At 38.0% G+C, this 25,500-nt stretch overlaps 2 protein-coding genes across 2 annotated transcripts; both read left to right on the forward strand.

Moving 5' to 3' along the window:
- The first annotated feature begins 3,874 nt into the window (after positions 1 to 3,874).
- LOC122022798 (high-affinity nitrate transporter-activating protein 2.1-like) lies at positions 3,875 to 6,390 on the forward strand. Its single transcript, XM_042580914.1, has 3 exons — positions 3,875 to 4,031; positions 5,404 to 5,673; positions 5,742 to 6,390. The coding sequence occupies exons 1-3, from the start codon at positions 3,890 to 3,892 to the stop codon at positions 6,212 to 6,214; spliced, it is 885 nt and encodes a 294-aa protein (XP_042436848.1). The 5' UTR covers positions 3,875 to 3,889; the 3' UTR covers positions 6,215 to 6,390.
- A 672-nt stretch (positions 6,391 to 7,062) lies between these two features.
- On the forward strand, positions 7,063 to 24,907 carry LOC122022655. The gene is made up of 7 exons (XM_042580707.1): positions 7,063 to 7,512; positions 7,873 to 8,202; positions 8,309 to 8,414; positions 8,707 to 8,827; positions 8,923 to 9,654; positions 15,690 to 17,664; positions 24,200 to 24,907. The coding sequence occupies exons 2-7, from the start codon at positions 8,004 to 8,006 to the stop codon at positions 24,616 to 24,618; spliced, it is 3,552 nt and encodes a 1,183-aa protein (XP_042436641.1). The 5' UTR covers positions 7,063 to 7,512; positions 7,873 to 8,003; the 3' UTR covers positions 24,619 to 24,907.
- The last annotated feature ends 593 nt before the right edge of the window (positions 24,908 to 25,500 follow it).

A 25,500-nucleotide genomic window follows, 5' to 3' on the forward strand; every position in this document is an offset into this window, starting at 1 on the left:
GATCTTCCTTTCTTTTTAGAGAAACATAGACACGGATCAAGTGAAGACTGCCATTAAACCAAAGCAAGACCAGCAAATTGATAAAGTATATATAATTTCTTCTCAATTTGTTTTTCTAGTAGATCCTTTTTCATCTTGTTGAGCTTAATTATATTTTTCATAAACGGTTCTGACTTGCAAACAATAAGTTATCTAAATCTTTTGATGTTGATGAAATGTCATTTCACAGTAGGCCTGTTCACTAGTTAGTATTAATATAAATACCATGGTTACTTCTGAAATCTTTTTTATTTTTATTTCCTTTTTCAATCAAGTTTTTACATGTACCTTAATAAACGCCTTTCAGTTGTAAAGGATTTGATTATATGGGCTTCGAATGCAAAAAAAAAAAAAAACATCCTATACAGTTAATTGATGCATATTAAACTATTCTTGCCAAGTACTTGTGTAGAAATTAAATTTGTAGATGTAATTTGAACCCTTAAATTTGTATAAAATATCAGATGAATTTCTAATTTAAACTAGTGTATTAAAAAACTTTGTAACTTCTTAGGTTATATATAGTAAACAGTCACTTCATATCAAAGAACTTCAATATTTTTATAATCTTGAGCCCCCTTTGATACGGTAAAAATTGACGTACTGTAGAAATACACTGGAACCTCCGTTTGATTGCTTTTTTTAGTAAATAATCAAAATCCTTAGTATAAGAACTGAATTCAAATGTCTTGAATAACAAATATGACATGCCATTATTTATAGTAACTCCAACTTATGTAAGTATTGCTTCTTTGAAAGATTATTCAATTCATAACATTTTAGTTCAAAATCATTTTACATTTTAGTTTAAAATCATTTTACATTTTAGTTTAAAATCTTTTTGTTTGGCGGACAAGCAAGGGGAGCTTAACAGATGCAGAATGACTCCAATATTAGTTCTAATCATCATACAAAGTGGTATGTCATTACCTTTTGTTCTAATGTACATTATCGACTTCGAGGCTCTACAATAGACGCTTCACATGTAAATATTGAGTTATTGGTTCCAGTGCAGGGCATTTATGGTGATCTTTTTTGCCTTAGTATTTGAAATGAGATAGTTACACAGGGAGCAGACTGCCATATATTGTTCAGTGCAATGTTTTCAATTCATAGATTTTATCTTGATTTGATGATTAAATTTATATTGACAATTTAGCTACTCAAGTTATCAATGCAATATTTAAGATTCATATATTTATTTTGATTTGATGATGCTTTATCTTATATTTAGATAGAGTGTCTAATGGTGGATCATAAAGCATAAGATTTCCCTTCCTAGATAAAGATTTTTTTAAAAAAAAAATAGAATTTGAAAGTTAAGTAAGTAAATAAATCTGTAACATTAATTTTTTTATATATTTTAAAATTTATTGAATGTGGATAGTGTCATAAATATATATTTTATTTTATATATATTTTAAAATTTATTGAATGTGAATAGTGTCATAAATATATATTTTATTTTATTTTATTTTGGGATATGTTTCCTTATCTTATTTTTGGAAATAAAATTTTATATATTAAAATAATAGTCACTAAATAAGGACTATCTAATTAACAATGTTGCTCCTTGATATTGCACCTTATTGAGTGCTCTATGCATTTGATGATTTAGAAGTAATACTTGTAAGATAAAATTAGGGCATAATTTATAATTTCGCCCAGGACCTTTAAACAATGAGGATCGGCTCTGCATATTACATATGTCGCCAATGGAGAAAACTCTTTTTTATATCACCTCTTATAATCTCCGTAGTAATGAGGTAACAAGAAATATTTAGTGCGAGAATATGTCGGATGAGGGAAGATGTACAACCTAAAAGATGTGCAATCATCCTTCGAGCAATCTTTCGTTATCTGTATTTTAACTGCTTCTTATAACCTCCGTCATCAACAAGAGGGTTAAGAGAATATGCTGTCAAGATATGTTAAGTGATGGAAGGTGTGTATAGTCACCCTTCGAGGAATGTTCCATTGCATGTGCTATAGCCTCAGAACATTCTCTGGCAAGTAGTTGTTAGTCCCTGTAGAGTTGTTGTGATTCTCTAATAATATTGTCACCTAGAGATAGCCAAACTAAAACTTTTAGTCGGACGCTTGTATCATGTGATACTTGTCTTTGAAGAGGTGGGAGCCAAGCCCCGAAAGATCCGATCGGCACTTTGTATCATGTGATACTATGAGACGCACTCGAAATGTTCACCTGGGAGTTCGACTGGCCCTATATCTGGTCGTGGGGGTGATGAACCTTAAAACTCTGACTAGTGTTACGACTGACTGATCATAGTCCTGAAAGTCCTGCAGCCGCGGGTCATTGCCGGAGAAGAAGATGCTCCATCTCCTCTTCCTCCTTGAGTCGCACGTTGCCCGGTCTCCTTTTCTCTCCCAAGCCGCACCGTCGAGCCAAGGCAGCCGACCCCTCTTCCTCCCGTGGAGGTATGCCCTAACTGATCCGGCAAGTAGTTCCTTCATAGATATGTATGGATGGGTAGGCTAGCAGTGAGGTTTGGGCACTAATTTTGTATCCGTGCAAGGTTTTTGCTTGATTTCTAAATGGGTTTTGAAAGATTTTGTTTAGGTTCAGTGGACATCTTTGTTCCTTTGTTTGGGTTTGATTCTTCGAAATGGATTTAGTGTTGGCAGACTCGGTATATTGATTGATCTGGAATTTTAACGATGATTGGCAGGAAGTATTTTGTTTAGTTTGCTGAAGGTTCTGTGGGATTGCTTGATTCAAGTAACATATATCTTTTGTTAAATTTAATTCAGTGAGGATTAGTTCTTCAACTAATAGGGGATTAGTAGATGTGTAGATAAGTAAAGGATTAATTAATTTATGATGTAGGGTTGATGTAGATGATTACATGATCATTTATAGGATTATGAGATTAGTATTATGATTTGTTATGATCGATTGTTAGCTAAATTGATATTATGATTAATAGAATCACTAAGTTGATGTGGTGATTTAGTTGGGTGGATTTCCATATATGGATCAGTTGATGAAAGGGTGATTAATAGAAGTTTTCATGATCGATATAAAAGACCATTGGATTGATTATGAGATGTGGAGTGTTTCAGAAAGATGTGAGGATTCATGGATGAGTTGGATTAGGGTTTTTCCCTAATTAAGTTGAGTTTCGGTTTAGCTAATGTTGTTTATGAAATTAAGCTAAATTGTACATCACGTGATTTGCAGGACGTTGATTGAAGATGGTGGATACGATCTCTATTTTAAAGGCGGGTACTTCTTACTTTGTTTTCTTTTAGTACTTTGACCTTAGTGCATGAATTATTTTGGATAAGGACTGTTTACCTTGACTCCACTCTTATTTTTCCGGTGCTTGATACTTCCACGTTATCTTTGAGATATTCGTTTCCATATCTATACAGTCTCCTTTGTTGTCCATGATCCGTAGCAGATACTAGATATCATATTTGTATGCTTTAACTGTTGTTTGTTTATGTACGATATTGAGCATGCTGGCTTCATGTAGCATACCTGTTTCTGCTTATATATATATATGATGGCTATTGCATTGTTCGCATCATGTCATTGCATGCATGCCGCATCCTCGGCCACTCAAGAGAGTGGTAGCTGGAGTTGATGCCGCTTGTCCTGTCGTGTCCCACTCGGCCACGCGTGGGTAGTGGTAGCTGGAGTTGCGAGCAGCAGGGACCCCCTTCGCTGTGTAGCTAGTTAGCTACTCAGCACCTGTCCATCCGGTCACTCGCGGGAGTGGCGGCCTTTGGGTGGTACAGTTGTCATTGATCCGGCCTCTCGACCATACAGGGGTCATGGTGCAGAGAGGTGGGCGGGGTGACCATCCGTGCATACGCTGTTATTATGCCTGCTTTGGCTGCTGCTGTTTACTTATGTTGTTATTGCTTACTTATGCTGCTGTGGTATATTTATGTTGCCGTTGCTTCTTGCTGTTGTTCACTTATGCTGATATGCTGTATTATGTTAAGATATGCTCACGTTGTAGGTGGTTAAACCTTGGTTTAGTAATTGGAAATGTTTATATACCTTACTCATTACCTCTGTAGTTATGAGCAGTACTGTAGCAGATTGGTACCATTTCTGACTTTCTATATCTAGCCTAGGATATCGTTCCAGGTATGAACCTTTATCATGGTTTTATTTTTGTATCTGCTATTCTCTTATGAGACTGTATTCTTTTTGGGTATTATTTATTGGTTGATTATGTTCATGCACTATCTCTTTCCTTACCCGCTGAGTTCCAATACTCACCACCCCGTAAAATGGTTTTCTTTCGCCAGGTAACAGATAGATGAGTCATGGATGCTTGGAGAGATGCCGGCTGCCAGTCCTGGGTCCCGCGTCATATTCGAAAATTGATTTTGGTTCTGTTTCTCTTTACTTGCATTTCGTATTCGTTGGATTTGGTGTTGTGTGAACTATGTTTTGATACTTGTTGTGTGGACTTGGTATTTGTGATGTTTTGATAACTTTGCAATTTGTGGGTTTTCTCTTCGTTTTCTTTCTGTTGTGCTTATTTTATCTTTTTTGTCCCGCCGAGTAGGCTGAGTATATTAAACTACGTGGTTGTGTTGTTTCCATTTTCTATGGTATATATATATTCCAGCCGAGTGTGGCTGATGTATATTTTGTATGTAAATGCTTCAGATTGTCACTCATACAGGGGAGATGCTGCCGAAATTTCTTCGGACAAGGACTCCTCTGGGGCGTGACATATTAGGCCAACCAATTATATACTGAAAGATTGTAGCAATAAGTTAGATCTAGCTCATATGCTTGACCAGGGTTAGTCTATACATCCTGGCACTGGGTGGAATGACGAATCTCTTAAGTCTGACCAACTCTAGGGTTGCCTGAACATGTGCTCCGGATAGAAGCTAGGTCTCATAAGTCCAATCAATTTTTTGATCGACCGACTATAAACTGAATGTCTAGATACATGGAGTACTATATCCCTCCAGTCCGATCAACTCTTAAGCCGACCGTCCTCATATCGAAAATCTTAACACTGAATGAGAAGCTAAGCTGATTACAAATGAGGCTTAACTATTATCTCATCTTAATTTTAACTACCATCTTTTCTTAAATTTGACGGTCGCATCACCTTTAAATTTACTCACAGCAGTATAAAAAATGATCATAACTCACAGCAGTAGATTGATATTGTTTAGTTTAAACAACAGCAGAATGAGTTCCACTGGATAACACAAATTGACTCTTAATCCATGTGTGAATGTCACAATGCAAGTAAAAGCAGCCGGTAAGAACACGACAACTACCATTAAACTCGTGCATTGATTTTCCTGCATGCATCTCTATCAGCTGCCAAGTAAGTCAACTTCTGACCTTTCTCAGCTGAACGCAAAAGTCTCCAAGGCCTGAAACAAAGATTCTCTTTCAGTCCCCATTGCCCACTATTCGCTTGGAACTATATTATTTAAGGACACCTCTCTTCCACAATCTTTTTCTCCATGAAGAAGTAGAGTCAATCAAAATGCCTTCTTCCCTCCTGCATCAAATTGCAACTTTTCTTCTCCTCCTCTGTTTTCTGAGGACTTCTTCTGCAGTGCTGTTCTCCTCCCTGCACCAGGCTCTCATAGTCACTGCATCACCAAGACCAGGCCAAGGTTAGTGCTTTCTCCTCGTACAAGTTTGGAACTGTAACTTCATAGAGATTTCTTGGTTGGGCGTGCAGTGTTGTATGCCGGCGTGGATCAGATCAGAGTGAGCTGGGCTCTTAACGGGAGCCTCCCCGCCGGCACCGGCGCGGCCTACGCAAAGGTGAAGATAAGCCTGTGCTACGCGCCGGTGAGCCAGGTCGACCGCAGGTGGCGCAAGACCCGAGACGACCTCAAGAAGGACAAGACGTGTCCGTTCAAGATCACCACCACGCCCTACGCCTCCGTCGGCGGCTCCTACGACTACGCCGTGGAGCGGAGCATCCCCACGGCGACCTACTTCGTGAGGGCCTACGCGCTCGACTCCTCCGACGTCGAGGTCGCCTACGGGCAGACCACCGATGCCAAGAAAACCACCAACCTGTTCCACATCATCGGGATCTCCGGCCGGCACGCGTCGCTGGATATAGCTGCTGCATGCTTCTCGGCCTTCTCCGTTCTCGCGCTTACTTTCTTCCTAGTGGCTGAGAAGAGGAAGGCCAAGCAATGAGAAAGGTCAAAGTTTTCATAAGAGCTTCGTCCTCGATTGAAAAAAGTTAGCCGAGGAAGATGAAGATCGAAGAGCACAGCCGACTTTAGTAGAATCGGAGGCTCAATTCTGTCAATCCCTGTGCAAGAAAAAATTATTATTAAAAATAAAATAATTCAGGAATATGTATTTATCTATTTTTTTTTAATTTGGCGGATATGAATACAATTCGTAAGAAATAATTCACAGGAATAATCAATTCTAGTCCTACTTTATCGACAAATAGTCGACTTGGGTGACAAGCCATTTTTTTCTTCTAAAATTTTAAATATTTTTTTATAATTGTTCTGTTTATTATTATTTTTTAAATACAACTCTTGATCTAATAAGCTCAAGTTAGTTGGGCACGACTCAATTAAACTAATGCATGTGCTAGACGAGCCAGTGTGACGTCGCCAGTTATATCTAACACTATAGATATCACACGTGTACATCGATTTCAATATATCATGATAAATGGATAGACTCATACCTATCCTTAGCCCAACTCATTAATACCTAGAAATGTCGTCAATAACAAAAATAATATTTTTTTTTAAAAAAATTAAAGACTCATACAATTAAATAAAGAAGTAATATTATTAAATTTGACACAAAAATTAAATAACTCAAGTTATAGTACTATCACATGAGTATAATCTAAAAAGTAAGTTAATTGTTTCCAGTGTACAATAATGATAAGTTCATTGTTCCATTGTACAATAATTATAAGTTAATTGTTTTTATGGTACAATAATTATAAGTTAATTGTTTTTTAGGAAGAGCGCCAGTGGCATTCGTGTAATTTTAATACTTGAGAGGGAAAAGAGAGTGGTTGTTCGTATGTGTGTCTGCGAGCAAAGCGTGGTTCAGAGGAAAGCACGGTGGGGGTGGGGTGAAGAAGGCGAAAAGCTAAAACGAAAGATCGGAGAAAGAGAAACCCTAATTTCTCTCCTTTGAATCCACTCTAAATCTCTGCAGTCATCCCCTTACCCGACTCGCCCAACCTTCGAATTGTGAGAAAGCTGGCCCTTGTGCTTCCGCCACGAATCCGCCGCCGGATTCTGGCTTTGGTGGCCCAATGCCGTTCTTTCCTACCAATAATTCGTTCCTTGTGGAGGATAAGGGTCTTGAAGAGGCTGGTTTGGCCGCTTAGGTTGGCAGTTGGTGCAGATGCTCTAAGCGGAGGGCTCGGAGAGAAGCAGATCGGAGGTTTCGGGAGGAAAAGAATGAAAACGGGGGATTCTACTTGTCGGCATCCTGTAGCTTGAATGCGGGAGGTAGGAGTTCATTGATGTTCCTTGTCTCTTCTTTTTGCTTGTTCTGCTGTAGCGTTGAGAGAATTGTCTGTGAAAAAAAAATGAATTTTGATGTAGTAGGTCAGTTCGACGCTTAGTTTTGTACTTCGATGACCTTACCTCATAATTCATGCATTATACGCTCTTTTCTGATGATTCCTTGTTCCTTGCTGATCAGTCTAACAAACATGTGTTTGTTACGATTTGGCATTATGTGTTGAAAGTTTCACGACAGTTAGCAAAAAGGCCGAGGATTCTCTAGATTTGAGTGTTTGCCCGGAAACATTTTTTTTTTTTCCGTTTCTCTATCTTAACGTTATTAATTGCAAGCTCGATCCGCAGGTAGTCACATTAACATTGATCCAATCTGGATGAAGGTCCTAAGCAACTGGTTTTATTGCGCACCTATTGAACATTAATATGTGAGGATCTAGAAGCAATTTTGTCTGCAAGAAGAACTAGAAGATTATAAGATGCCTTCTTCACCTTTGACCAGGCGCTCCCTAGTGACAGAGCTTAAAGCAGAAAGCGCCCACAAACGGGGCCACAGTTTTGAGAGAAAATATTCTCTCAAGGCCAAGGATGATGATCTATTCCTGTTTAACGAGTTGCAGAACCGTGAAAGAGACAACTTCTTGCTGCACTCCTGTGACGACTTTGATGAATCTATATGTAATATCAATATTCTGCTTTTGATTTCCTGATCTATAGACTTTATTCTTTAGATTTCTCATCTGTGTTTAAGTACTGATTTATACAAATTTGTCACTCATCTCAGCAAAATTGAGATATGTTTCGGATTTTAATCTTGGGATCACCATACCAGTTCGAACAGAGAGAAATGGCCTACTTGATGCAGATGGTGAGAAGAATGATTATGACTGGTATGTTCCCTTATGTAAGAGGCTTTGTTCATTGGCTCGATGACAATGTTAATAGTCACTCCACTATGTTGTAAAGAGACACTTAGGTGCTAAGAATCTGGAATAGACTATTGTTATATTTTTCCCGAGCATGAAGCATGTAATGTGAAGTTTCTGTTGGTTCCTTAGCTGTTATGTTTTGAGCTTGCCTTTGTTTGTTATCCAATTATGGTATAAGAAGATAACAGTTTTGTACCTTCTCTTGGAAATTTAGCTATATCAAATCATGACTAATAAATTGCTTTCCATTCAGGTTGTTAACTCCTCCTGATACTCCTCTATTTCCTTCGCTGGATGATGATGTGTCACAATCTCCAAATTCTTCTAGAGGCAGGACAAGAAGTCAACCTATTCCAATCTCGAATATATCAATGGTATGAATTCCCTTTTCTGACAACATTTCATGTATGGGAAGTTTCATTTTATCCCCCTTTCTTTCAAGTATCTTTTTTGATTATTCTTCTTACAGTCTGCAAGGCCTAAAAGAAGCAGTGAGAGTCCACATAGATTAAGTTCATCTCCTAGCTCTAACTATAGTGTCTCCCGTCCAAGAAGTAGGCCATCCTCAGTTCCTCACTCAAGCCCACCTCCAATTCTTCGATCTGCAACACACTTGCGGAGGCCTTCCACACCTCCAACCAAATCATTGCCATCAGCTCAAATGTCTTCGACTCCACCATCACGGAGGATAAGCACTGGTTCCAGTATGCAGAAATTCACTGGTAAAGGGGGCATGTCACCTGTAAAGGCAAATCGTGGGAATTCTGCCTCACCAAAACTGCGAGGATGGCCATCAAATCTTCCTGGTTTCTCCACTGATGTGCCACCTAACCTTCGAACTTCCCTAACAGACCAGTCAGCAACACGTGTCCGTGGTTCATCACCGATATCTGGTAATGGAAGGGGGTCTATGTCGAAATATGGAAGGCAGTCAATGTCACCATCTTCTTCTAGAAGTACAATATCACCACGTAACAGTGAAGGTGACAAATTTAGCTATATTAGCAAGCCATCTGCATCATCTTCCCAGGAAGATGATGCTCAATCACATGCTTCTGCAGGAGTTTTGGTTAATACAGCTACAAGGAAATATCAAAATTTTGCACACAACAGAGCTCTGGGATTTTCCAAGAAACCTTCAGGATCTCTCTCTGCAAGTTTTGCTCCAAAAAGATCCTTTGATTTTGCTTGTAGGCAAACGGTAAAGTGCTGTACATTGCTTTATTACTGCTACAATCTTTTGTTTAGGAGCATGTATACTCTTGAACACTCTTCAACCCTTGGCCCTCTGAAAATACTGGAAATTTGTTTGAGTTGGATTTTTGTTAAAAATGACTTTTTTGCGCTTCAACCATTCCTATACTAGTGCTGATTTTGTGAAATTACTCATTGTTAGTAAATTCTTTATTCATTTCTCTCTAAAAACAAACTGAACTACTTTTGTTTGTCATGCTACCAAAATTTTGAGGTTGGTGGAATTGGTAAATCTAATACTTGAAAAGAATGGAGATTGTTGCATAGGAGCAATCCGGTGCACGAAGCTCCTGCCATGTGGGATCCCGGGGAAGGATTCATTGTACGCAGCCTTACCCTGCTTTTTGCAAGAGGTTGTTTTCAGGATTCGAACCCGTGACCTTTTGGTCACATGATAACAACTTTACTGTTGCGCCAAGGCTCCCCTTCAAATTGTTGCATAGGAACTGAATAATAATCCTTTGGGTACATGAGGAACATGCATTTTTGTTATGCATGGTTATCAACTATCTTTATTCTTTATCATTTAGAAACTGACACTTGTAATTTGTTCATATGGAGCCATAAGTGTGAACTGATTGTCTACCTGTGTGTTTTTTAGCTTCAAAGTCAAGTGTAGTTTTCTACTAATTGCATATCTGTTAACTGCCTTTGTCTCATGAATTCTTGTTTTGTATATATTTTTTGCATACTTATATTATTATATTTGGAAAACTGTTGTTGTATTGCAAAGCTTTACAGAGACAATAATTGTGAGTATGAAATCGGAGTCAGTCATCATGATATATGAAGTACTTTTACAGAATGTTTCTCATTAGATACGACTATGTTCGTTGGTGATAGGACTTAGAAGTTACTTTTATGAGTTATTGGTGTTATAATAGTATATATGGGTATAATTCCACATGAGATATTTTACTAATGTGGTATTGTATTGAGTCCTTTATACAATATCTTTGTCTCAACTGTTGGAATATATATACATACATATAATTTACACATTGTGGCATACATACAGGAATATTTCATCATGTGTTCATCATCCTTGTGTGCTTCTTTTCTTTTATTTGCACTACCTTTGTGGTATTTCAGATTTTCTACCCCTTAAACCTTTTTTAATAAAAAAAGAATATGGTTTTGACTATGTTAGAATGATTTGATGCCTAAATGTTAGTTATATTACTAGCTAAATCAATTCACATTTTCTCTAAATTGCATAACAAGGGTTCCCTCCTTTTGTACTTTCTTTTTTTCCCTACTTTAATATTCTAAAGTTTCCGCGATACTGATTTCGATATAGTACCAACATTTTGATGTGTGGTGCCACTAGTGAGTTAGAGGTAGGACAAAGAAAATGAAGAAAAAGAAAAAAAAAGACAATTATATACTTAAGTTCAAACTTTGTTTTCCATCTGCCGTGGTACTATCTTGACATTATCTTGTATGACAACACACTAAAAAAAAAAACAACATTATCTCAATACATCTTGACCCGTGTTGTAATATATCAAGGGGTGTTGAGTGTTGGCATCATATAATATTTATCAACATCATTGGGACGACGACTTAGGAGACCTTGTATGTACTGAGTAGTATCAAATTTGATAATTTATTGGAATGATACATTTTGATTGTTTTGCCTACATGGTATGAGATTTTAAATCATGCTTTAATGCACTTCAAAGTTAACTTTATCAGCTATGCTGGCATGTAGCTTGCACCAATGCGCTTAGCTAGTTAAACATATTATGATAAAATAAAAATATAATTATTAAAGTCTAAGTACATGAATACACTGTGAGAGCTTCAAGCTATTGAAATATCAATAGAAAATTGCAGGACTTGGAAGCATCCTTGTGATGGAAGAGGTGGCAAGCATAAGTATTCTCCAGAAGTTTGAGTATGCATGTTCTCATAATTTATCATGGTTAAACTTGAAAGCTTTGGTGAATTTGATAGCCAAGGCTTCTTGCAGTCCATGAGAAATTGTGGAGAAATAAAATTCTTTAGCATTTAGTTATCCAATTTGATAAGTGATATGCTATACATGGAGATAAAGCTCTATTTTTCTACAAATGGTGATATCATAATCATGGAAGGAACATAAGTGGAATGAAAATGAATCGGAATGAATTGGGAATCAGAGTGAATCAATCAGGTAGAGCCTTAGGGGATGCCATGATATCACAACATCCAATACAACCAAGGATAACATATTAGTGTACCCTCAGCAATAGGGGATGCCATGATATCACAACATCCAATACAACCAAGGATAACATATTAGTGTACCCTCAGCAACATTTTTCGACTACCAAAGTCATGGTCATGGTGTCACAACAATGGGAGTAAGTGGGCTGCCTCTGTTGGTGGGTGGAGCAAGAAGCAAACAACTGACCTAGGCTGATGACTTCATATACTGAGGCCTAGCACCTATTTTGCCAAGGTGATGGAGGGGCAATTGTGGTGCAAGGTGTTGGTCCGCGTTGGCCGGCTAGAAGAGGGGTTGAATAGCCTTAAAAAAACACAAACACAAAACACCCTTCTTGAACTTATAACTTAAACACTTGCATATAATTAAATAAAGAAAGCAATAAACTACAAGAAGAGGCTCACAGACTTGACTTGGTTACAACCGGGGAGGTTGTTAATCCAAGGAATAAATCGCACACTAAAAGATCTCCTTCAGGCAGAGAAGCCTCTTACAGCAGTGAAAACGCAAAAAGAAAGAAGCTAAACTAACAAGGAAGTACACAAGTGTTGAATGCAAGAATTGCTTGTTGTTAGCTTCTTGGACCAAGGCTATATTTATAGCCTTGGTCGGGGGGTCTGGAAGCGTTCTAGGTGTCTAGAAGGGGATAAAACTTTATCCCTTTCGCATATATCGTGTTTGATTGCGATCTGGATAAAATCCAGGTCCGGGCCCTCTGCTCCGGTTCAGCTCGCCTCAGTCCGGGTCTTCCGCTCCGGCTCCGCTTGCTTGGGTGATCTCGACCATCCGGAATAGGGCTCACTCGAACCCAACTTCCGGTCTTCTCGAGCAACCTTCTGTTCCGACTTCTCGTCCCTCGGAAACGCCGCGCCCTCCTTCTCGTCCACCAGCGTACTCTTCCGCAGCACTTCGTCCCTCGGACGCACCGAGCCCGTCGGCTCTCTCCCGTGCCGTCCTTCTCGCTAGCTGCGTCTTTTGCTCGACCCTCTGTGCTCCTAAGCTCCTGCACACTTAGACACAAAGTTAAAACACTACAGGACTTAACTTAACTTGTTGATCACATCAAAATAACCTTGGGATTCCAACACAAGGGAGATATCCATTGATGATCCTCCAACAGAGTGAGAGGCAACTGAGCAACTTAGGGATGTTGACTATCCACCAAGGCTTGGTGTCAGCACAACTTTCTGGGAAGAGTGCTCGGGTTTGAAAGGCCGAGAAGTGCTGAAGACATGCACATTTTTGCATATCTTCTATGCAGATAATGGCTGGGCAGCTATAAAGGCTGTTCCCTTATCAGACTATTGTATATGGGACGGACACACAATTACAGACCACTAAAGCTACTCAATCAGATCCCTGGTCTGCATTGGTACAATGTTCAGGATGTTAGGACATAGATTGGGTACACCCATACATGATTGTGCACTTTTTTTGGATCATAATTTATTTACCTTATCCAATAAAAAAGATAACATATGATTAAATACCATAAAACTTGTCAAATTACCATCCAAAGCTAGATTAGATGACTTGCCTAGCCCCAAGGATGACCTTCATAATCTTCAGGAGGAGGGGATATTTGCAAATGGTCACAAATAAAAAAGATTTTAGGTTATCACCTAGTGTCATATCCAAAGGTTTACATTACCTATGGATGATTGCATTTTCAATGGGATGTCTAAGTGATTGACAGTATGATAGTATAACACACAACTCTTCAATTTGAGAGAAGCAATTTAGGCGTGGTAACCAAGGTGGAGGTGTTTACATAGGATAGTGCCTGCAATGTTGGTGAGTTACAAAAGTGTGTACGGATGTTGAATCATGGAACTCCATGAACAACCACTTATTAACAATGGAGAGCAGGAAGGTGGAGATTGTACAATAGTCGGTGGTGTCATTAGAGCGCAATCATAAGATGGCATGGATAATAGAGAGGCAAAGGGGTAAGAGGGAGGCTAGTGATTAGATGGAGGGAGGCCACAATCTCTATGTGCTCCCTCAAATTGATAGCTATGGAGGAGGATCAAGAAGATTTATTGATAACGTGTTAGAATTTATCAAAAAAATATTCTCTATTATTCAATGAGGATACATTGCCTTGCATAGAGCTCAATGGAGCAATGACATTCATGTAGTTGACTTGAATGAGGCCTTGATAGAGGCATTACTGAGAGAGGTGGTGTTTGGCACAAGATAAATATGGTGATATTGGAACTTCTCAGGTATTATCGGCTTTAGCAAAATTGCTAAGGAAATAGTGAGTCTCCTGTTGGAGTATCTGTTGTAGTTTTAAGAGAGGACTCATTCTCATTCAAAGTTTAATTGGAGAAGGAAATAATAGTATTGAATCAATAAGAGATACTATAGTTTGCCTTATAAAGTTTAACAATACAAGGCAAGAAAACAGCCTAGTTTAGCAAGGCAAGGCAAGAAAACAATCCATGTGGGATTATTATTACGATAACTATAATCTCCTTAAACAAAGCAGGAAGTTCTGGTTCTTATTTTTGATTGTTTGAGAATTTCAGAAATAGGTTGATAACTTTGTATGTCTTCTGCGCTTGTTGGCCTTACATAGACAAGTGATGTTCTACTATTTAATAAATCATATGATTCATGGTTCATATCATTTGATGGATTCTGATTCATATATAAAACGATACATTTTCTATATATGAACCAAAATATAAAAGAACAATGATGCTTTGGTTTAGATTAATATGATTTGATAAAATCTTATTTTATTCGATTCTTAAAATGAGAAATAAATCCATTAAACATTAAATTTGTCCAATTAAAAGGAACTCATTAAGGCATTAAATTAAACCCCATATATTACAAATCGAACTATATTCATTATAAAATAAGAAAAAAAAAGATGCATCTTATGTTACATCATAAAGGTATAAAAGTAAATCTCAATGTCAATGATAATATAAAAGAAGAAAAATTTTATCACCTGAAGCTATAGTTGACGATAACCAAGGTGGACTCATTATCATTAAGTCCATATTTGTGAATGCACAGGAAGACAATGAAGGCAAAATCAATGGTGATTTAAAAGCTGTATCATGTCTCTGTCACCCTTTATTTCTCTCATTACATAGCATGGTCATTGTCCGCCTCTCTTTATCTACTGCTGTGTTGACACAATTGAAACTCAAAGATTGACAACAAGGGTAGAGTCAAGGATGATATGTTAAAAGAATTTGACAAAGAAATTTTTGATTGCTCATCTCATTTCGATTCGTAATTGAATAAAATAAACAATTATTTATGAATCAGAGATATGATCCTATGTATTTTTATTCTGAATAAACATCAATTTACTCTATTTATAATGGTTTAATTTACTCCATTTATGAGAGTATGCTATTAAATAGCTTATTATTTAATTTTACATATTTAGAATCTCAAGAATAAAAGTAGAATGATTTTCTAAGATATTTTATAATTTTAAATTGAACCTTAGACTTATGATTTGAAATTCATCAAAGCTATTCATTACTCGAAATTTGATTTGATCAGCCTTGCTACTCTGTCATATGCAGTTATTGCTGTCGTGTTTTTTGGGGGTTAAACATAGTTGTTTCATTTTCTTAGTTCACTGTTTTCTTATGCAGTGTAAATTGATTCTTCATATGGCAGAAAACTTGGTGAATATTCAGCTTATGTTTGGTTCATACTTTCTTTTATGTGTGGAACTATTGCAATTTTTACATTTTTTAACTCACTGAAATCTCTATTTACAAAACTCTGTGTAGGATCACAATAGAACTCCTCAAAATATGTTCAGGCCGTTGTTATCTAGTGTTCCTGCCACCACATTTTACTCTACGAAAACAAGCAGTGTGCATGGGTCTATGCTTTCTAGGAATTCTTCACTCACAACCAGCAGTAATGCAACTTCTGAGCACAGGGCACATTTTCCTCTTGATTTAGAGGATGCTGACCATGATCAAAGTGATCTGGCTGGCAAATGGGATAGGAGAAAGATTACTGGATTCCAAGAGGAAGTGTTTATCTTAGATAAATTAGATGAGGTAAATGAAGATACTTGTCACAACACTTACTCTGGAAAATGCCAAAGTAGTATTGGGATTTTTGACGAGAGTATGCCCAGCAAAGTGGACTCAAAGTTGAACAAATCAATGGCTGATGATGGTGTTGCCGGAAATACTGTTGCTTGTCAAGATGCATCATTTGCTTATGAGATTTTAGATATTTATGCTGGTAAAAAAGTGAGCATTTGCTTGAAATGTGGAAAATATTTTGATTTGATGGATATGGATGTTTGTCAAGAATGTTTAGCATCATGTTGTTTGGTAAATTCCAAAGAATCTGAGACTAATGCTACTTCCCAGGAGATCAATTCTATTGAAAGATTATGCATTTGCTTGAAATGTGGAAAAAGCTTCATGGTCATGGATATGGTTGTGGATGTGTGTCAAGAATGCTATGCAATACACGGGGCGATAGCTTCTGAAGCTTCTGGGACCAGGCAAGTTGCATCCCGGGATGATCCTAATGGCGCACTGTGTCATCAGGTTCAAAGGGAAATGGGTATGCCTGTGCTGCATCACAGTAGACCTCATTCTACTCATGAACAGCATGGACAAATTAGGGAAATACCAGCAACTGATTTCTCCATGGATAGTGGAATAAACCTGATGATTCACAAAGAGAATCTTACTAAACAGGAAGTATTAATCCCAAATGAATCTAATGATCTAGACTCCTATTGTAAAAATGAATCATCACAGTCACTACAAACTCCTTGTCCAAATGACAGGGTTGATAACTCTGAGGGCATGGGTATTGCAATACTTCTAACAGACAGGTCCAGCAGCAGAAAACAGCATCTTGTGCTAGGAAACAACATTTCTCTCACAAATATTCTGTGCACAGAGCCGTCTTATGGAGTTGATGTGAACATCATGAAGCACAACGTTGGGAATGATAATTCTTTTGCTTCTTCCTCTGTTGAACTGGGATCATCTGGACAAAAGGACGCGCTCATTTTGCATCAGTTAAGTAATAGAAAGGATGAGATGGACAATGTGAGGTGTGGCAGTCACATTACTGCACATTCAGATTTGGAAAATTTTCCTGGCACATATAGACCACTTTATACTGAAATTGAAACTGAACAAGTTTCTTCTTGCATTAATTCAGGTCTTGAAAATGATGTGGAAAATAAAAGATTGAATGCTGAAATGTCTGAAAATTCTTCTGGATACTCGTGTTTGAGTGGTTTAAAACATGCATATGCAGATCAAGCTGCCGTATGCACAGATGAATCTTGCTCTGCTAGTTCAACTTTGGCATCTGGTGGCATGTTACTGCAGTTGGGTGAAGAAGATACTCTCGAAATGCATGATACTTCTATTTCAGGTAATCCAGGTAGAAGCTGTATCTCTTGTCAAAACATGGATGAAGTTTGTTTTCATTACAGTGAAGGGGGCAATGAGAAAATTGAGAAACCTACTTCTAACCAAGGTGCACCTTTAATTGAAGACAACTATATGGTAACTGATGTTGAAACAAGTAGCTTGCCTATTGTAACCTTACGTCAGCAAAATGAAATAGTCAGTTATCAGGATGCACAAATCGATTGTACAACTGCTGAAATGATTCTATGCCGGGAGGCTTTCTTAGAAGATTCCATTTCCAAATCTCTGGTCAAGGATGTGTTGCCTTCTGAATTGGAATCTAAATTTTCCCAGGATTTTTCCTATGGTATGTGGAAACACCTATTAAATAATTATTATTTGTCATTTAATGACCATGATTAGCTTTTGTTTGACATTTTCAAACCTTATATTCATTGAGGCTTCTAATGATATTTGCTTTTTCTCAGCCGTAAACATGGTTTTTCTGTTATGCACATTCACTCTGTGTTTGATGACTACTTTTATCTGCAAAAACCTTTTTGTCATATTGCACTTAATGTAGATGCTGCAATTTTTTGCTTATCCAAATGTTGAGTTATTAACCACTGGCAATTTATATTTTCTTTGATTTTTATTATTTTATCTTGCAACAATTTATCTTGAATTTTTTGGCATATTTATTTGAAACTCATAACATTGCATCTCTTTCTTTTTAAGTGGACACTATTTCATTTTTACAAATTGCACATACATCCTCACTGTTAGGGGTGTTTGTCTTAATATTTTAGGTTTAGTGTTATATCTAAAGTGTTGGTTACCCCATAAACAATACAATATTGTCCTACTTGCCTTAATTTCTTTATGGTATCACAGCCTCCTGTTTAGATTTTAGCTTAAGGTTCTCTAAAAGTGGTATTAACCTAAGGGGACGCCATGACCTCCCACTTATCTCTTGATTTTCTCTCTACTCCGCCAAGCTTCTTCTCACATCAACGACCTCTTTCCGTGGTAGATACATTCCAGCCAAAGCATTGCAGTGAGGGTCACAGATGCTTATCTACGAGGAGTGCTACCTCCAAGCATCGTTATTGTACTGACGTCTTTGCTGATTGAGTCCTTTGCATCCATTGTGACATCTCAATGGCAACAAGTGCTGTCGCCTTTGCCAGCTCTGCCCAGAAGCCCTCTGACTTGCAATCTTCGAGGCCTACCTTCAGAATATCAGCCTTGACTATCTTGCCTCTTTCAGATCATCATACCTAAACCTCATTTCTGACAAAGTCTTTGCTAGCTACTGCCAGTTTAAAGGATCATATTGAATTCATGAAGCTTCTGTTGAAAGGTGTGCTAGTGAAGACCCCCACAGTGAACTTGATGGTGATGAGCACTATTGCTCCTAGTAATCCCTTCTTTGGTCTGGTCTGTCACTGCCATGCTGATGTGGACAGAAGAGCAATTCAAGAAAGCAATTTTAATCTTTTTATTATTTTTATCAAGTTTGGAATTTAGGGTATTTTTGATAATTTTTTTTTTATATTTTTAGATTTTGAGTCCGTTTAGGATATTTTGGATTTTTAATATGTTTAGAATTTTTCATTTCTGTCAATATTTCTTTCCTTTCTTCGTGTCTTAGAATTTGGAGTCTATATAAATAATTATTTGGGTTGGTTTTTTTAATTAATAAGAATTTGTGATTGTGTCGTTTCTTCCCAATTGTCGAGTTTGGTTGCCTATATTGACATTCTGCGGAATCAATAGGGTTTGGAAGACCACTTCCGTTATTCGTTGCGCGAATCAACATAATCGATAATTATCTCCTTCGTTAGTTAGTATCAGAGCAGGGTTGATCTTGTGGAGTCAATCGTCGTCTCTTAGCATTTTGCAGAATCAACAGGGTTTAAAAGATAGTTTTCAATATTCGGGCATGAATCAACGAAACCTATAGTTATGCGTTGCATCAGTTGGTATCAGAGCGAAGTTGATCTTGTGGAAGCATATCGCTGTGAAGACAACAACGTGTTGACTATGCTTTTGATTGTGATATGGAGCAGTAGGTTCGAGTTATTGATGAATGGAATGAACAGATGGTAGGGTTTGTGGAACAGCTGGCTGAAAGGATGGTGGTTAGGTTTGAAAACCAAAATAGAAGAACTCCGATCTAACTCCATCATTAGACAAACTCAGATGTCGAAATGGGTGATGGGGAGGAGGATGCTTATGATGAAGTTCCTGCAGGCATTGGGATACAAGTATTGATGCAGTGGATAACTGTCGATTTCGAAAGCGATATTCTAAATCCTGTTGATTCCGTAGAATGTCAGGAGATAGACAACCAAACTCGATGTTTGGGAAGAAACGACACACCTGCAAATTTTTATTAATAAAAAAACCCCTTACATCAACCCAAATAATTGTTTATATAGATTCCAAATTCTAAGATACAAAGAAAGGAAAGAAATGCTGACATAAAGAAAAAATTCTAAACATACTAAAAAATCCTAAATTGACTCAAAATATAAAAGACAGAAATTATCAAAAATACCCTAATTACCAAACTCGATAAAACTAATAAAAAGATTAAAGTTGCTTTCTCGAATTGCTCTTCTGTCTGCGTCATTCTCCCCATGGTGGAGAAAATTTGCCCTCAAATTTAGGATGACAAAAGTGAGGGGACTACTATTAGGTGCTATTGCTGACTGATTTTGATGCAATGACCGAGATCCATATGCATAAAATTCATCGCTCGAGGAGGAGGCACTGGATGCATGCTAAAATATCTGATATAAAATTCAATAACATGATTATTCTTACTATCCCTAGATTTCTCTACTATTATCACTATTCTGCAACCCATCATCATAACTTGTATTATACACCATCAAAGGCTCAACCCCAGGGCATCGCCATGGTTTGTCCTCAAAACTCTCAATGTCAACATCAAAAAGTGCCTTATGTGAAGGGAGGGTGAAATCCAATCCAATGCCAAAAGCACGGGCTGAACCCATAGTTTGTATTGTAGCTTTTGGGAGCACCAGGAAAACCCTACCAGAAACAACTCTCCAATCACCTGCCAAGCTGCATAGCCTCTTCGTTCCAATCTTACTCTTCCCTATGGGGGAGGCGATGATGCTGGTCCTCATCGGTGACAATAACCCGATCCTCTTCTCCATCATCATTGTCATAGATTTGGTCACCGATTATTTTGATCTTGTCGTCATTTCCCTCATCGTCGTCGACTTCATCCACCTCCGGCTACCATGAAACTCAGAGATTTCAATTCTTATACCTAATGTGGAGAGAAGAGCAATTCGAGAAAGCAGTTTTAATTTTTTTATTATTTTTATCGAGTTTGGTATTTAGGGTATTTTTGATAATTTCTGTCTTGTATATTTTTTAGATTTTGAGTGCGTTTAGGGTATTTTGGATTTCTAGTATGTTTAGAATTTTTCCTTTTTTGTCAGCATTTCTTTCTTTGTGTCTAGATATTAGAGTCTATATAAACAATTATTTGGTTGATGTTGTTGTTAGGATCGATGGTCGCGGCTAGAGAGGGGGGGGTGTGAATAGCCGTCCCAAATTCTTCGCGTTTCTTCCTACGATTAGGGTTAGCGCAGCGGAAATGAAACCGTAGAAACGAAGAGGAAGAAGACAAACCTAAAACTCGATGGATGTAACGAGGTTCTGAGGTGATACTCCTACTCCTCGGCGTGTCCGTAAGGTGGACGAGCCCTATCAATCCGTCGGTGGATGAGTCCCCGGAGAACCGGCTAATAAATACTCCTTGTGGGTGGAGAAACCTCGCCACAATAGCTTGCAACAGCAATATGAAAATACAAAGAAGAGCAAGAACAAAATACACAATGAATGTACAAATACTCGCTTGCCTTCTCGTCGACTGAAGTCCCGGATGAAGCACCAACTTCACGGACGAATGCCAACAAGCAACTCAGTCGAAGAAGCTCACACGAAGCTTCGGAGCTCAGCAAAGCTCAAGCACAAGCAGCTCAGTTTCGAGGAGGAAGAAGAAGGAAGAAGTTTTTTGTAGAAGCCCTCTTTTATACTGCATCCACCTGCGAAGAAGAAGCCGAAGATAGAAGACCGTTGTGAGCCAGCGGATAGTTCTGGACCGATCAGGCCCCAGTCTGACCCTGATCGGTCCTAGGGACCGATCAGACCCCTGATCGGTTCCCGGACCGATCCCACCTCTCAGAGAGGTGCGTCTCTCGATCGATCGTGGAGACCGATCGGACTCCTGCTGCGGATGACTTACGAACCCTTCATTTGTTATCGATCGGTCACTGACCGATCGGATACTCGAGCGTATCATGGATCGGTCACGGACCGATCCGGTTTAAACTCCGACCCTAAACCCTAAATGGTCCCGAGAAGCTACCGAGCCCTCTCTTGACCTAGTCAGGAGAACGAGCTACCGAGCCTCCGACTTTGTCCGGGTCCGAGAACGAGCTACCGAGCCCTCTCCGACTTTCCGTGCCAAGTCTCCACTTGGTCTTCTCCGTGCAGTCTCCATACTTGGACTTTTCCGTGCAAAGCTCCTTGGACTTTTCACCGATGTCCGGTCAACCTTGACCCATCTGGATTTCCTGCCTACTCACCAGGACTTCCAAACCGCCTAGCTTCACTCACTAGGTCTTTCCCTGCCTGGCCCAGGTCTTCCCAACCGCCTAGCTTCACTCACCAGGACTTTCTCCAATCGCCTAGCTTCACTCACAGGACTTTCTCCTAGCTTCACTCACCAGGACTTTCACCGGCTTCACTCACCAGGATTTCTAGCTGGCTTCACTCACCAGGACTTTCCGAACTGGCTTCACTCACCGGGACTTTTCGCTTTCACCTAACTTCACTCACTAGGATTTTCACCGCCTAGCTTCACTTACCAGCTTCACTCACCGGACTTTCACCAAGCTTCACTCACCAGGACTTTTCGAACTGCCTGGTTTCACTCACCAGGACTTTCCGAACTGCCTAACATCCCAGTTAGGACTTCCCAGTCAAGTATCCGGTCAACCTTGATCTACTTGACTCTTCTTCATCCAACCTGATCAGACCCTGATTAGTATCTCTCCGCATGGACAACTGCACCTACATTGTCCATGTCTACATGTCTTTCTGTATTGTCAAACATCGAAACCATGACCAAGGTTTACGCTTGGTCAACTAGGTCAACCTTGACCTACTGGAAATTGCACCAACAGTTGTAAGGGTTTTTTTATTAATAAGAATTTGTGGTTGCGTCGTTTTTTCCCATACTTCGAGTTTGGTTACCTATCTCCTATATTTTGCGGAATTAATAGGGTTTAGAAGATCGCTTTCGGTATTCGTGTATCAGAACGAGATTGATCTTGTGGAGTCAGTTGTCGTCTCCTAGCATTCTGCGGAATCAACGGAGTGTAGAAGATCATTTCCAATATTAATGCGCGAATCAACGGAACCGATAGTTATCCTCTGCGTCACATGTGCACTGTGAACACCTATGCGAAGAATGTCTTAGTAGCACATAGAAGAGGCATCTGTGATTTTCACCTCTACTGCAGCAACAAGGTAGTTCTTATTGTCTGACTCTTTTCAGACCTTTTAAACACACATTCAAACAATGCTTCAAAGGGTGTACATCCATCAAAATTCTTGATGAAAAATAAAAATGAGAACACATGGAGCTAAGATCACTATCTTCACCATATCTTTGATTTCTACAAGTCTGTTATGTCGACTAGATTTCTCCACTACATCTACGAGTCCCTTTCTTCACTTGATTTGCTTTCTTAGCACGTTTACTTGGTCCATGTTTGGATGATACAACTCTTTTCTTGTTGGTCTCTTTCTTCATCTTTCCCAGACTTCCATCTGCAATTTCACCTTCCTCGAGGTTTTCTTTCTCTGCTCACTGCATTCCTTATCATTTTTGTTCTTAAGAATAAAAATAGTGAGCTTGTCCCTCATGTTTACATCTGAAATAACCAACAAGCAGCACATTTGAGGGTGTTCATTTGGATTTTTTTTAATTATTATGTCAGGATTTATTTTAAACTAATGACATTTATGAGAGTCGGGTTAGATTTTATAGTTGGAAATACAGTATTTCAGAATTTGCCAAAGTTTTTTCCCCATCTATTTTAGGTCTAAGGCTATTTCGGGTATTTAATTTTAACCAAACTTTATTGACATGGACTTATTTTTAACTAATGGAATTTATAGAGTAGTATTAGATTTTATTGTTAGAAATATGGTATTTCAGAATTTTACCAAAGACTTTTCCCCATCTATTTAAGGTCCAGAGGTGTATCCAAGTGATTATTTCAAACTGATGGATTTATTTTAAACTAATGAATTTATTTCATACATTATTCTAAAATATTACATAAATAAATAACTTATAAATTTTTTACTGATAAATGATTAAATTCTAAAACACTTCCTATGATCTTTAAAGTTAAAGAAAAATATTGCCAATGGCAATAACATACTGTTTAAGGTAGATAATTCACTAATGACATATATACAATATTTTAAATTTTAAACAATATATATGAAAACATAAAATTTTAAATGGCAAATATGAAAAATAATATATATACAAAAATATATAGAAAACTCTAAAGATAACCTTAATCCTGGGTTATGCATGTGAGATTAAACCTGCTACTCCAACAATCCTATTAATATCAATACCCCTAACACTCCTTATACTAGAGCATAGATAGTATCTATATCCTAACTTGTTATATGAACTTGTAGTATTTTGGCATAAAGCATTTAGAAGCTTCCCAGCAATCATATGTATTTTGATGATTGCCTATTGTTCCAAATATGTTTTACACAACATAAAATTGTTATATCATCGTTATTCTTTCCGGTGCTTGCAGAAGAACCAGTTACCATTGAATCTCCTAGGAAACAAGTGCAAAGATGTTTTACTCTGGAAGAAGCAACAGATACCATTCTCTTTTGCAGTGCTATTGTTCATGATATTGCCAACAAAGCTGCAACAATCGCGGTGGATAAGGATTTGGCTCTTTATGACTCTTCACATCGACTAATTACATTTCTAGGAAGTACTGTTTCCAATCATAAGGATTTTCGCAAAGCATCCAGTGGGCGGACTCAGAGTCCACGTAGAGTTAAAAGGAAAAAGCAAGAAACTGCTGACAAGATGCCATCTGTTGAGCCAACAAACAACGTCATAAACTCAGAGATCACATCTTGCGACAATCAAGTTACACACAGTATAGATAGTGCGAAGCCCCCAAAGCCTGAGTCCAAGTGTAACTGCACAGTGATGTAGGCAGTTCCTTGAGCAACTTTCATGGCATATGCAATCGTCGTGTCATTCTCTTTTGTATAGCACCAGTAGTGAGTTCGATTCTTTTGTATAGCACTAGTATGTGCAATCTTGTAAAGATAATGTCGTCGGCAGCAGTTCTTGAGAGGAATGTAAAGGTTGTGATAGTTGTTGATTTTGCTTTCTAGTCTGGTTAGATGTGGGTGTTGTTTCCACTGTGTTCTTGAGGGACGTATGTGTGTGGGTTTCCCTCTATATATTTTGGTAAATTTATGTCGTTGGTTAGCTTCTATGGCTTTAATCCATCAAGAGAGCTGTAATGGTTATTAAATATATTCTTATGCCTTCATTCTGATCTTTCTAACCAGGAAAAGATCAAGACAAAGGTAATTCTTTCGAATAATTCTTCAGAATAAAAAAAAACAATTCTTTAGAATAATTTTCTGGTTCTCCGATTGAAGATTTGAAATATTAATTAAATGAAATTTCCATAAGAAACGGGAAGAGTTTTACTTTTTTTGTTTTTAAATGTACAGGGGAGGGGTTCTTCTCAATGTTGCCTTGATTTACACTGCAAGTGAATGTTAAACTATACAGACTGACAGACATCATTTTCATGAACTTGTCTCGTATCTTCCAAATCTTGTACCCACTGAGAGTAATTTCGATAAAATGCTGCATTGTAATAATTCAGAAAATGATACTGCTGCAGATTTTCTTTAAAAGATTATTCATATTCAAAGCTGAGACAATACTAAGCTCTTTGCTCGATCATGTTTTAATTTTTGTAATTATATATTTATTTTTGAGGCGATCTATTACATTGTTTTGATAAATCTATCTAGTTATCTGAGGGTTTATAAGTAGCAAACAATTTTTTATTTA

This window comes from Zingiber officinale, chromosome 9B (assembly GCF_018446385.1).
Source record: "Zingiber officinale cultivar Zhangliang chromosome 9B, Zo_v1.1, whole genome shotgun sequence".
NCBI lineage: Eukaryota > Viridiplantae > Streptophyta > Magnoliopsida > Zingiberales > Zingiberaceae > Zingiber > Zingiber officinale.